This window comes from Hypomesus transpacificus, chromosome 12 (genome assembly GCF_021917145.1).
Source record: "Hypomesus transpacificus isolate Combined female chromosome 12, fHypTra1, whole genome shotgun sequence".
NCBI lineage: Eukaryota > Metazoa > Chordata > Actinopteri > Osmeriformes > Osmeridae > Hypomesus > Hypomesus transpacificus.
This window is the reverse complement of record NC_061071.1, coordinates 6,494,080-6,505,421: the sequence shown is the minus strand read 5'-3', so window position 1 is coordinate 6,505,421 and position 11,342 is coordinate 6,494,080. Positions and strand designations below refer to the sequence as shown.

The 11,342-nt window shown below is 50.0% G+C and overlaps 2 protein-coding genes across 2 annotated transcripts; one reads left to right on the top strand and one right to left on the bottom strand.

Moving 5' to 3' along the window:
- Window positions 1-5,013: 5,013 nt before the first annotated feature.
- LOC124474474 (chloride intracellular channel protein 4) lies at window positions 5,014-8,737 on the top strand. The gene is made up of 6 exons (XM_047030632.1): window positions 5,014-5,472; window positions 5,566-5,675; window positions 5,818-5,943; window positions 6,087-6,193; window positions 6,296-6,477; window positions 6,728-8,737. The coding sequence occupies exons 1-6, from the start codon at window positions 5,410-5,412 to the stop codon at window positions 6,887-6,889; spliced, it is 750 nt and encodes a 249-aa protein (XP_046886588.1). The 5' UTR covers window positions 5,014-5,409; the 3' UTR covers window positions 6,890-8,737.
- A 340-nt stretch (window positions 8,738-9,077) lies between these two features.
- Window positions 9,078-10,033, bottom strand: urp2 (urotensin II-related peptide). Its single transcript, XM_047030652.1, has 4 exons — window positions 9,905-10,033; window positions 9,773-9,807; window positions 9,285-9,435; window positions 9,078-9,149 (listed from the first exon to the last, which is right to left on the bottom strand). The coding sequence occupies exons 1-4, from the start codon at window positions 9,978-9,980 to the stop codon at window positions 9,118-9,120; spliced, it is 294 nt and encodes a 97-aa protein (XP_046886608.1). The 5' UTR covers window positions 9,981-10,033; the 3' UTR covers window positions 9,078-9,117.
- Between the last annotated feature and the right edge of the window lie 1,309 nt (window positions 10,034-11,342).

Genomic DNA, 11,342 nt, shown 5'->3' with positions numbered 1-11,342 from the left:
ACGGGGACAGGCGAGCCGGGGGAGGGGCCGGGGGGAGGGAGGAGCAGCCGGGGGATAATGCGGTCACAGGGACGGACCCAGGGAGCGGTCGAGTGCAGACGGAGGGGGGAGAGGATCACGAAGCGGTGGGGGGAGAGGAGAGAGGAGGCACGGAGGAGCGGGGAGGGATTTCACCGGACCCGAGGGACGGCGAAGGAGAGGAGCAGCCGCCTGTTGCCGAGGAGACGAGGAGCGGGCAGGAGGAGCACGGGGATTTCGTTCACGTCGAAGAGGCTCTCGAGGTGGACGAGGGGGGAGACTCGCAGAGGGGACAGCCAGGGGAAGCCACTTTGGAGGACTCCCCGTCTGGAGAGGAGGGAGGGGCTCAGCAGATGGAAGAGCCAGGAAAGGTCACTGAGGGTGCGACAAAGGAAGCGCGGCGTGGGGCTCAGGGGGTGCAGCGACCAGTGTCAGTCCTCCTGGATCAGCCAGACTCCAGGGAGGAAGGAGGGGTTGAGATGGCGGAAGAGCCCGTGACCGTTCTGGATGAGGAGGAGTCAGCGGAACACCCAGAGCCTGTCACTAAAGATGAAGAGGTAAACACAGAACTTGGGGAGGGGGGAGAAGGGAAGAAGTCAGAAGTCGGTGGGGAAACCACAACGTCAGTGGAGGTGAGAGCCATGGAGTCCTCCCAGCCCCCCCTAAGGGTGGGAGCAGAAGGGGACGAGAAAGACCTCGCGAGACCCAACGCCTCGGTGGAGAACGGCCTCCGGGAACGGAAGGAAGTCCAACGCGAGAAGGAGGAGCTCACGTCCGCCGGAAGGAAGCCCACCTCCCTCCGGAGAGACACCGAGTGGATCACCAAGAACTCCTCCCCCGAGGAGAGCCGCGCCCCGCCGCCGAAGGACGACTGGATCAAGGAGCTGAGGGAGGCGATCGAGGAGGAGGCCCGGTCGCCCAAACGGAAGGCGGACCCCGTGAAGAAGAAAAGGGTGGTCCTGATCGAGGAGACGCCGAGGAGGGAGGAGACGAGGGAGGAGGCGAGGAAGACCACGGAGGAGGGGAAGGAGAAGCCCAAGAAGTCGGTGAGGGTGGAGAGCCCCCGTCCTCAGCGGGAGAACAGCGGCGGGCCGGACCCGCAAGAGTACGAGCTCTCTCTCTACGTCAAGGTAAGGCCAGGCGGAAGAACGTTTCTCCCAACTCTCTCTGACCTCTGTCGGTTCCGTGAGATGGTCTCTGGTGTTCTGCATTCACAATCTGCTTGTTTGATCCTGGGCTCTAGCATGGTGCTGTAGAACTTGTTTGGCTGGAGATGTAGATAGCTCCAGCCAAACAACAGCTTTGTAAATGATAATCATTTGGTTATTTAGCTTTGATCCAAAGCAACATACACAAGGGGATTTGAACCTGCAACCTCTTAATTTGTGGTCGAGTGCTCTACCACTGTAGCCTGGCTCTGTCCTACTACGTACTTCCGCTCAATTTTCATTTTGCTTCTGTACTAGGTCTGGCCATGAGATACGTAAGTCAGATGTTTCAGGTTAATTTTCTACCGGCCAATCAGCGAACAGAGGAAGTGGCTGAGAACGATGACGTTGATGTCGTGCGCTAGTTTGTGTCAGAGCCTGTTTAAGGATATATATTACTGGTTTGTGTTGAAGTTCCGTAATGGCGGTGGAGAAAGATGCGAGCTAAGCCATTCGGTCCGTTGTGGCAATGCTGCCGAATATCCAACAGCTAAAGCCAGAGCAAGAACACATTTTGCTGGTGACCATGATGTTGAGGTTATGGCAGATCAAGGTGGCTCTCAATAGTTCAAACAAACTTCAACAGAGTACTCGCCTACAAGGAAGTCAACGCTTGTCAAGGGAGCGAGCCCAGACTCTCTGTACAAGTGAAATGTACGAGAGTCTGGTTAGGACCAGGCTACTACCACTGACCTATGTCCAACCAATCAAAAACACCACTTCACCATGACACCATGTCATTGGGTAGACAGTAGACAGGTGGCTGGTTTGCATTTCTGAGACACTGGGCTGTCGTGTGTTTTGGCTTTGGATAGGTTTGTGTGAGGCCTAATCATTCTTGTTTACAGTTCACATCTCTCATGTTGTTATGGACGTGTTGCCAGTGTTACATCACCCAGGTAAGGGAGCGAGGTACAGCACATGTCAGTTGTTGTCGTAGTCATGGCTTCTTGACAACATGTAGTAGGCAGAGGTAAGTGAGTGAAGGTCAAGTGTAGAGGATTGAAGAGTTTGTTGGTTGTTGTCTAGAGTGACAACAACCACATTTCAGCTCCAGCCCGTTGATAAGAGCTTTATAGTGCCAGGTGAGAAGACAGATAACAATCAGACCATGAAAAATCTCTCTCTCTCTCTCTCTCTCTCTCTCTCTCTCTCTCTCTCTCTCTCTCTCTCTCTCTCTCTCTCTCTCTGTCTGTCTGTCTGTTTCTCTCTCTCTCTCACCTAATCCAATCAGATTATTGACACCAGAATGTCAACAGTGTCCTGAATCCACCAGAATCAAAACCTTCTGTCAGGGATGGTATGGGACATGGTGTCTGTCCTATTCTCTTAGCTAGCTGCTAGTATCAATATAGTGTGGTGCTTGAAGTGCCTGCTGCTCTGAGGGAAGTTGATGCTAGCCATGTCCGGCCTTAACTTAGCTTCTTAGGAGATCATTATGTAAGTGTCTGCTCTGTGTTGGTCAGTTGGTCAGATAAAAGACACAAGCTAGCCAAATCCCTTGCTAAGTTTAGAGGACAACATGCAGATAGCTACTGTATGTTCCTGTCGCTGGCAAAATCTGTTCTTGTCAGCAGCTTGTGAGAGGTTGTCTGGATTTGATCTGCTGTGTAAACATTGTGAATTGTAGACTAATCGAACTCTTGGACCAGCATGTTGATACATCGATTGTAACATGTTTCCATTCCCGTCACGCTCCTGAGTGTAGAGTCGGCGTGGGTTTCAGAATGAGAGGCACTCTTTGTGTTGTGTGCGTGTTTGCTTGTAATCGCACCTTGATCTCCTTATCTCATCTCATTAAGAGAGTGATATCCTAATCCTTCCCCTTTCTGGCTAATTGCTCTCTCTCTCTCTCACACACACACACACACTGACATGGTGGCCCACACTGCCCCATGCGTGCCTGATGTGTGTATACTGGATAGTTAAAAGCTACTCCTTTTGGACACGCATACAAACGTACTGGGCTAAACTAAAACTCAGACACCCAACACTGTTCACAACCTTCATTTACTGTACCTCGAACCATGAACCAAATACCAAGCATGTAAGCGACGTTAGCCATAGTCTTAACACCTGCTGTCAGAAATCTGTTGGCGTAGCTCTGAGGTCCTGGGGAACACAGCACCACATTCCGTTGTGAGGCCACGGTGGTCTGGGGTCCAGCGCCCGAGGCTCTAAGCCTGGGGAAAAATGTCCTAATAACCTGGCTGGTTCTTTCTAGGGTGGGTCACCAACACAATGGCTGCCTTTGTCTCTGCCCCAGGGGGGAGCCGTGGCCTGAGGCAGTGAGGCATGCTCATGTGGCCCGGGAGGCAGGAGGTCGGAGTCAGGAGACGGAGGGGCCGTAGGAAAGAAATGAGCAGGGTGGAGGTTGGGTGGGGCGGGGGGTTGGGTGGAGGTGGTTAGATGATTGAAAGGCAGGCGGTAGGGGGCCAGAGGCAGGAGGTGGAAGGTGGGGGACATTGAGCTGGAGGTTTTGGGGCGTGAGGCCGGGGCTGGGGAGGTGGAGGACAGAGGGCTGGGGAGGTGGAGGACAGAGGGCTGGGGAGGTGGAGGACAGAGGGCTGGGGAGGTGGAGGACAGAGGGCTGGGGAGGTGGAGGACAGAGGGCTGGGGAGGTGGAGGACAGAGGGCTGGGGAGGTGGAGGACAGAGGGCTGGGGAGGTGGAGGACAGAGGGCTGGGGTGGTGGACGGTTTGGGGTGTGGAGGGTTCAGATTGGCAGTCTTCACCATTCTCTTCCTCTCTGCCTCTCTATCTTTGTATCTCTCTCTTTGCCCCCCCCCCCCCCACCCTCCTTTCTCTAAGCTGATTAGATGTTAGACCTGCTGCTTGGAAGCTGACTCGGTGACACGGGGACAGAGGGGGTTACTGGAGCCTTTATGAAACACCTCATCTAACGGCCACGTAGAGACTCACACACACACACTCACACGCCTGCGCACACTCACAATGTTGTGGCTCATTGAGTTGTTTACAGAGCTGTAGATATACATGTATGTGTCTTTGCATGTATGTCTGTGTGTGTGTGTGTGCATGCGTGTGAGTACAGTAGGAGTGTGTCTGTGTGTGTGTTTGAATGCATGGGTATACATATCTCTCGTGCGTGTGAAACAAGATCTTCTACAATCTCAGCTTAGTGGGAGGCAAAGATGCTTTCACAGTTGAGAATTCCATAGACGCCCACTCACGGACCTCAGAACAGACTTTGCACTGTTCTGCTTGCCCACACAACAACAAAAGCCACAGAAACTGACTCCATGACAGTTAGACCTGAAGTTTGTTCGTTATGTGGCGCCAGATAGATTTTGGTGATTCAATTAAAATTGGTACAGTAGACCAAGGCAGTGTAGCATTGGTGTATTGCAGAAATAGTAAACTACATTAGTGTGCCAGTATCACAGAATTTGTTGTGCTGTTCCGAAGGCTGTGGTTGATTAAGGTTTAACAGATTATCTGGAGATTTGACATCACACTCTACCACGAAAGTGATCCAAGATGCTGAAAGCACCAAAGCGCTCGCATCGAAAGAACATGAAAACATTTTGACCGACGCGCAAGTCCTTTTACCGAGCACACGCTCTCTGTCACTCGCGACCAAAACATCTGATTCCAGGATGAATGCCTCATGAGAGTGCACCAGGGTGAGAGAGGCTAACACCCAGACAATGGGTCTCTTCACAGTTAGCCACGTGTGCTAACAAAAGAGAGAGTGTGTTGTTTAACCATCTCACTCTCCCACCCCTGTCCCCTCATCGCACCCCTCCGGCCCAACGCCCACCCACACACCCAGAACTGGGTCCAACTGCACCCAGACACAGAGCAGTCTCTCTGGGCAAGGGATCCACACATCTCATGCCTGGGCTGCAACAGAATCCGATTAATAACAGACCTGACTGGGCAGAAGAAGGACTTTACTGCAGACTGGGTCTATGTTGCCAGTTGAGGACAGACGTGAGATGAGAAGTGGCTTTTTCGTCCTTTCGCTTATCGACTTGCAATGGCAGTGGATTCGTCATGCTTTGCGTATTCAAGGAAGAGTCATTTTGTGTGTCATTTTAGTCATCAGTAGGTCGTCAGCTTTTAAAAGTTGTCAGTGAGTGAGGTCATCATAGAGGAGGCGGAGCTTGTCTGGCAGGGCTCTTCCCCTTTCAAGCATACCTTGATCCGGATTGGTCGAGATGGCCTGGTTTGACATAGCAGCCAAAAAACTGGGATTTCCCACCATAGAGCTTTTTGTAAAGGTAAGATAGTCAGCAATGGAGAACCCCCTGTTGGCTGTATGTATGTGTGTGTGTGTTAAAACGGTTTTTGTGTGTGTGTGTGTGAATCGTCAGGCTGGCAGTGATGGGGAGAGCATCGGCAACTGTCCCTTCTCCCAGAGACTCTTCATGATCCTGTGGTTGAAAGGGGTCATCTTCAACGTCACTACTGTGGACCTCAAGAGGTGCAACACACACACACACACTGCAAATATTATTTTTTTCCAGTGCCGATACAGAAAGCATGGAGGAGTTTGTATGTTTTAAAAGTGGTCCTTTTTAATAAAAGAATGTCTAAACGCACTGTCTGGTGGATGTGTTCTCCAGGAAACCAGCCGACCTTCAGGACCTTGCCCCTGGAACAAACCCTCCGTTTGTGACGTTTAACGGGGAAGTGAAGGTGGACGTCAACAAAATCGAGGAGTTCCTGGAGGAGAAACTCACACCGCCACGGTAAATGCCTTTACCAACTACTAACTACTTCCTGTTCACTGTTTCACCAAGGGTGATTGGTCCGTGCTGGTCCCTCATTGGCCAGTAACGACCTCTTGGACCAATCCAGATGCCTGATGCAGCATGCGTTTTCCTCGACTCAGGTACCCTCGCCTGGCAGCCGGACACCCGGAGGCCAACACTGCAGGCATCGATGTGTTTGCCAAGTTCTCAGCCTACATCAAGAACCCCCGCAAAGACACTAACGACGGTATGGAGTCAGGTCAAGGTGGCGCCACTTTGGAAGGTATCTGTGTTGGTGTGGCTTCAGTCTGAGCTTAACCTGTATGTGTGTGTGTATGTGTGTGTTTAGCTCTTGAAAAGGCTCTGCTGAAGTCTCTGCAAAGGCTCGATGGCTTCTTGCGGACCCCGCTATCGGACGAGATCGACGGGAACAGCGCGGACAGAGCCCTGGAGTCGTCCCGCTGTTTCCTGGATGGGTCTGACCTGACCCTGGCAGACTGTAACCTGCTGCCCAAACTACACATCCTCAAGGTACAAGTTCACTGAGGAACAGCTGTTCCAACATGGCAGTCTGACCTTGGTACATCTCTCCCAGAACAGAGGTGTGTCAGTGAAGTTCATGTAAGAAGCAAGATGTGCTTGCCACGACACAAACGATGCCAGAAGGTCGTACGATTTATTCATGGTTCATTACTCATTGGATCATAAGAGTTAAGATTCTTGAAATTGGATGTGGGATTGTTCTGATTTGACCCGTGCTTCATTCTCCCCTTGTTGCTAGGTGGTTGCCAGGAAGTACCGTGGCTTTGAGATCCCAGCCGACATGACAGGGGTGTGGCGATACCTGAACCACGCCTACCAGAGGGAGGAGTTTATCAACACCTGTCCTGCCGAGAGGGAGATCGAATTTGCCTACTTGGATGTGGCCAAACGGATCAAGTAGAAAGGGGGAAGGTTGAGAATTAAAAGGACCAATTCCAAAACGTTTCCTCTCACCCTTTACTGGGATGTTGATGACTCTTGATGAGTGCATGGGTTGGTGGATAGGACAGTCGTGTTCAATTTTTACATTTAGTTTGGAATTGGACCATAGCATTCAAAACAAATACGTGTGTTTGAATGTATGTTTGTGTGTATGTGTGTGTGTGTGCGTGTGTGTGTGTACTCACAGGTTGGGTTTCACAGTGGTTGTGTTGTACTGTCCGATGTCAATATGAGACCCATAGATTGATCAGGTCTACATGAAGAACAATGCTTTTAGTCCATTATTAGTACAATACTGGACATATGTTTGTCCAGTACTGGTCCTAATCTACAATGTGTACAATATCAAGGTCTATTGGATGGGCAACATACTGTAGTCAGAGTATATTGCAACAGACTCCAAATCCCTGAGAGCATGTCTGAACTACATGAAGCAACCATTACCATTTAGGCTCCATGCTGCATTGTAAGAGTAATTGTAAACAGTACACCTGTCATCATTTTCATTGTGAATCCGACACTATGGCCTTGACCACCATTTATTATTATGTACCTATTTATGCATCGGAATCATTAACATGAGAAAGTCTCTCTCGATTAAAATCAACGTATTTTAGTTCTTTCTATTTTTTTTTTGTTCGTCAATCAGAGTGGATAGACTGACAAGTTGCAAGGACCAGGATCTGCCAGTTGTCTACTTGTCCCTTTTATAAAAAGCTAACTGTACTCCCTATCACTGTACCAATGATAACATCACTGCTTCTACTAACGAATTGATCATGCTTAAATGTCTTATTTGTGTGTACTGATGGACTGTCGGGACAGAGATGGGCGGGGCTTGATGTTGAGTAGCAAACCTGATTGGGCATTCCCTGGCCATGTGATGGACTCTGGTGGCCATTTTGTTTTGTGGCGTACATGTGGAACTATATGCACCAAAACCAACACCCACACAGCCCTGTGTACATGCCTTACACCCCTCAGCAGAGGGAGTCATATTAAACTGATATCAGATCACTGCTGTGCTCGCGTGTGTGTCTTGTCAGGGTCTCTCTTGGTTTAGCCTGGGTGGAGGGTTCCCAAGAAGTGACACAGAGGTCAAAGGTCATCCAGGTTCAGGATATGCAGGCTGAAGGATCTGGATGTTTGGTGTTGTCAGGAAACAGCACAGCTATGTGAAAGTAGGACAACGCAGACTTCAGATATGAAGACATAGTGTCAGCAGTGAAGTGAAGTACTTTCACCCAGAAAAACATGGATGTCATGCACTGAAAGACTATAGTCAAGTAGACCTTAGATGTCCTTGGATTCTAACGGTTCAGGAGAGCTTCTTTTTAAGTTTGGGGAGCCCTGTTTCCAGGGGAACATGGACACTTTTTGTGTCCTTTCTGTGGAACACTAAACCCAAAAGCCCTAGTATCAACAACTATCATTTTACAGCCCAGAATACACATGGCTGCTATGGTAACAAACACTCCAGGAATCCCAGAGGCTTTCACACAGTATGTAGATTAATACTGAGTGTGAAGGCTGAGAGACAGCGTGAACATCCGACATGTTTGAGGTAGTTAAAGCGCATTCCTACCACCATGTCAACATCATCTCTACTGCACAGTCCCATTCACCCAAGGTTCACATGTAAAACAACTTGCTTTTTTGGGACCAAGGTGTTCTCTGCCTTAGCTGTGTACTCTGCAATAGCTGCAGTGAAGCAAACAAGAACTTGACCTTGCGACACCCTAGGGAATTCACTGGTCTTTATGAAGACATATGACTCAACTCATTGACTGGCCACCATTTTGTTCAAGTCCACAATGAACAACTAGGAGAGTGAGATGTAGAAAAATAAACTTGTCTTTATTGTCCCGGATGTTTTGTCATGCTGGTGTCATCTTTATTTGAGCTGGCCCACGAAGGGCCTCGCTCCAGGTTAACAGGCTTTCATGCACGAGTACACACGTCTGATTGGTCAGTACTGTTATTGATGAGCCAATGAAAAAGGTAGGCACTGGCGCCTGCCCTCCCGATGCCTCGACGCTCAGGTTGCCAAGCGCCAGGGTCGTGGTGAAGAGATCTTGGAGGGTTTTGGAGAGGGGCAGGGGGTTGGGGAAGTGTGGGTGTATGTTAACAGGTGGAAGGGATGGAAGGGGGGGTTGATAGAGAGATGGGAGGGTCACTGAAGAGGGGTCAGTTCTGGGAGCAATACTTCCAGAAGCATACTGTGGTGGAGAGACGAAAGATAAACAGAGACAGAAAGACAGAAATATGATGTTATTTTTTTTAAATTACATGTTTTTCAAGTATAAAAAGGGTATTAGAAAACACGTGAATGACCCCTGACCTCTCACCCTCACCTCTCTTATTGGGCTTCTTCGGCTGTGGAGGGAGGGACTTCTTGAAAGCCCAGCTGCTAGGGTCAATGTGATCCGTGCTGGCTTTGAAAGCATTACCACCGGCTTCCATCGGAGGCACTGTGGTTGTTTTCACACTGTCCTCTGCAGTCACCTGAGGACAAAGAAGAACAGACATCCTACTGTCAGTGGAGGTGTTGTGTCAGTTATTGAAACCTAACCTATTGGATCTGACAACATTGGACATGTCTCACACATGAATATTATTTAGGGGAGTTTGGAAAACACAATATTAAAGAATGTTTTCATGTTTTGGTCGCACTATAGACTGCTCAATAATCCATCAAGTGTTTTTGAGGCTGCAATAGATACTTTTAAAATACTAAATTATTCTTACTCAGCTTCTCTATGAGTTCATGGTCAAATTTTGCTCAACGTTGCCCCCTAGGGTCACAACATGCAATGTGAGAGGGTGCTCTTTTCCAACGTACCCGTTTATTTTTCTTCCCGGAAACTTTGCCATTTGCTGAAACGTGACAAACAAATATTATTTGCGATAAGCAATTAGAAAGGTGTTTGGTGTGTGCACAGTGCGTGTGTGTGTGATGACTATCTTCCCTCACCTCTGGCCATCACAGTGATCCTCGTACTCCGGGTACCATTCCTCACCCTGTGGAGTTCCTCCAGAGCTGACAGCATCTTCAGGATCTGGGCTCGTCTACTTGGACTGCTTGGCAGTGGAGCCGTCCTCGTTTGTTTACCCAGACTGCTGGCCGCTGGCGTCGTCCCGTCGCCACGGGACGGGTTGGTTGTCATCGGCGACAGTTTCGGTTGTTTTATCCGTGCGTCTGCCGCTGACTTGGACCTCGCTTGTGCGTCCGACTGACTTGCGGACGGACCAGGAGGTTCGCTGTGCACTGAAAGACACAGCTGAGCGTTGACAAAGGTCACATCTAGGCTACCGTCTCAGTTTAGACACATCTAGGCTACCGTCTCAGTTTAGACAGCAAGATCTTTGGATTCTTTTAAGTCTTTAAATCGATTCCGTTTTGTGTGTTTTCATATACGTTGTGTGTGCGTGTGTGTGTGGGTGTGTGTGTGGTAAAGTGGGATCATCCTCTGTGTGTCACGGCAACGATAACTAAGCCACATTGTTCAGAGGAAGTCCCCTACGTCACACATAGCTCCAATCCCTCCCGTCACAACCCCTGGCAACACCTTAGCAACGCTCTGAGTGTGTGTATGTGTGTGTGTGTGTGGAGGCATGTTTGTACTGGCAGTCTAGTAGAAAAAGGAGAGTTCCTCTACTAGGTGAGTTCAGCAATCAAAGAGTAAGCCTCAGTTGAGTTCACGCTCGTGCTCATTCATCCGTCCATCCATCCATCCATCCTTACCTGGTTTGGTGAGGGTGGTGGGGGCCATGTCCACAACAGCTCCCAGAGCTAACATCACCATCAGACCAACGCCTGCCGGAAACACATGCATGACCGCAACTCAGTCGCTTCGAAATGTGCTTTGGACCACCAATTCTGGAGAACCACCACAGTCTGGTTCCCGTCGGGTTCCTCTGTTTGAAGTTGACGTTCCCCCCGTTTGTTCCTCAAAGAGCTGACTGAGCTCTGTCGTCCTCTGGTCCGAGACGTTCCAGATGTTCTCCCGTCCTGGTCGTCCAATCAGCCGCCGACTGCTCTGGCTCGTCAGGTGACTCTGTTTCTCTGCTCGATAACTTTAAAAGTAACTTTTCGTCGAGTCTGTCTGTCTGTCTTGCCTATCTGTCTCGTCTCACACACTTGTCGTTGGGCAGGGATGCGCCTCTGTGAAGAAGGCTTGTCAGGAGTTTGTGTGCGCGTGCGTTCGACTCGTGTGCGGTTGCCGCTTTGGTCGTTTCTGGCTCTCCGACTTGTCCCGTCACCTCTTTATAAACCCGGGCTGCACTTCTGACCGCGCAACCAACACCTAGCTGTCGACCAATGGTGATGCTTTGAGTCCGACCGGCTCCGCCCCCCAACTCTCGGCGGCGTGGTGACATTTGGAGTGTTTGGCGTCGCCAGCGTGGATGTG

Coding starts and splice junctions, on each gene's coding strand:
- LOC124474474 (XM_047030632.1), top strand. CDS start 5,410: ATGGCCTGGTTTGACATAGCAGCCAAAAAACTGGGATTTCCCACCATA. Junction 5,473..5,565: donor CCATAGAGCTTTTTGTAAAG/GTAAGATAGTCA, acceptor GTGAATCGTCAG/GCTGGCAGTGATGGGGAGAG. Junction 5,944..6,086: donor GAGAAACTCACACCGCCACG/GTAAATGCCTTT, acceptor TCCTCGACTCAG/GTACCCTCGCCTGGCAGCCG.
- urp2 (XM_047030652.1), bottom strand. CDS start 9,980: ATGCTGTCAGCTCTGGAGGAACTCCACAGGGTGAGGAATGGTACCCGG. Junction 9,436..9,772: donor CCGGGAAGAAAAATAAACGG/GTACGTTGGAAA, acceptor CTTTGTCCTCAG/GTGACTGCAGAGGACAGTGT. Junction 9,150..9,284: donor GAAGAAGCCCAATAAGAGAG/GTGAGGGTGAGA, acceptor TCTCCACCACAG/TATGCTTCTGGAAGTATTGC.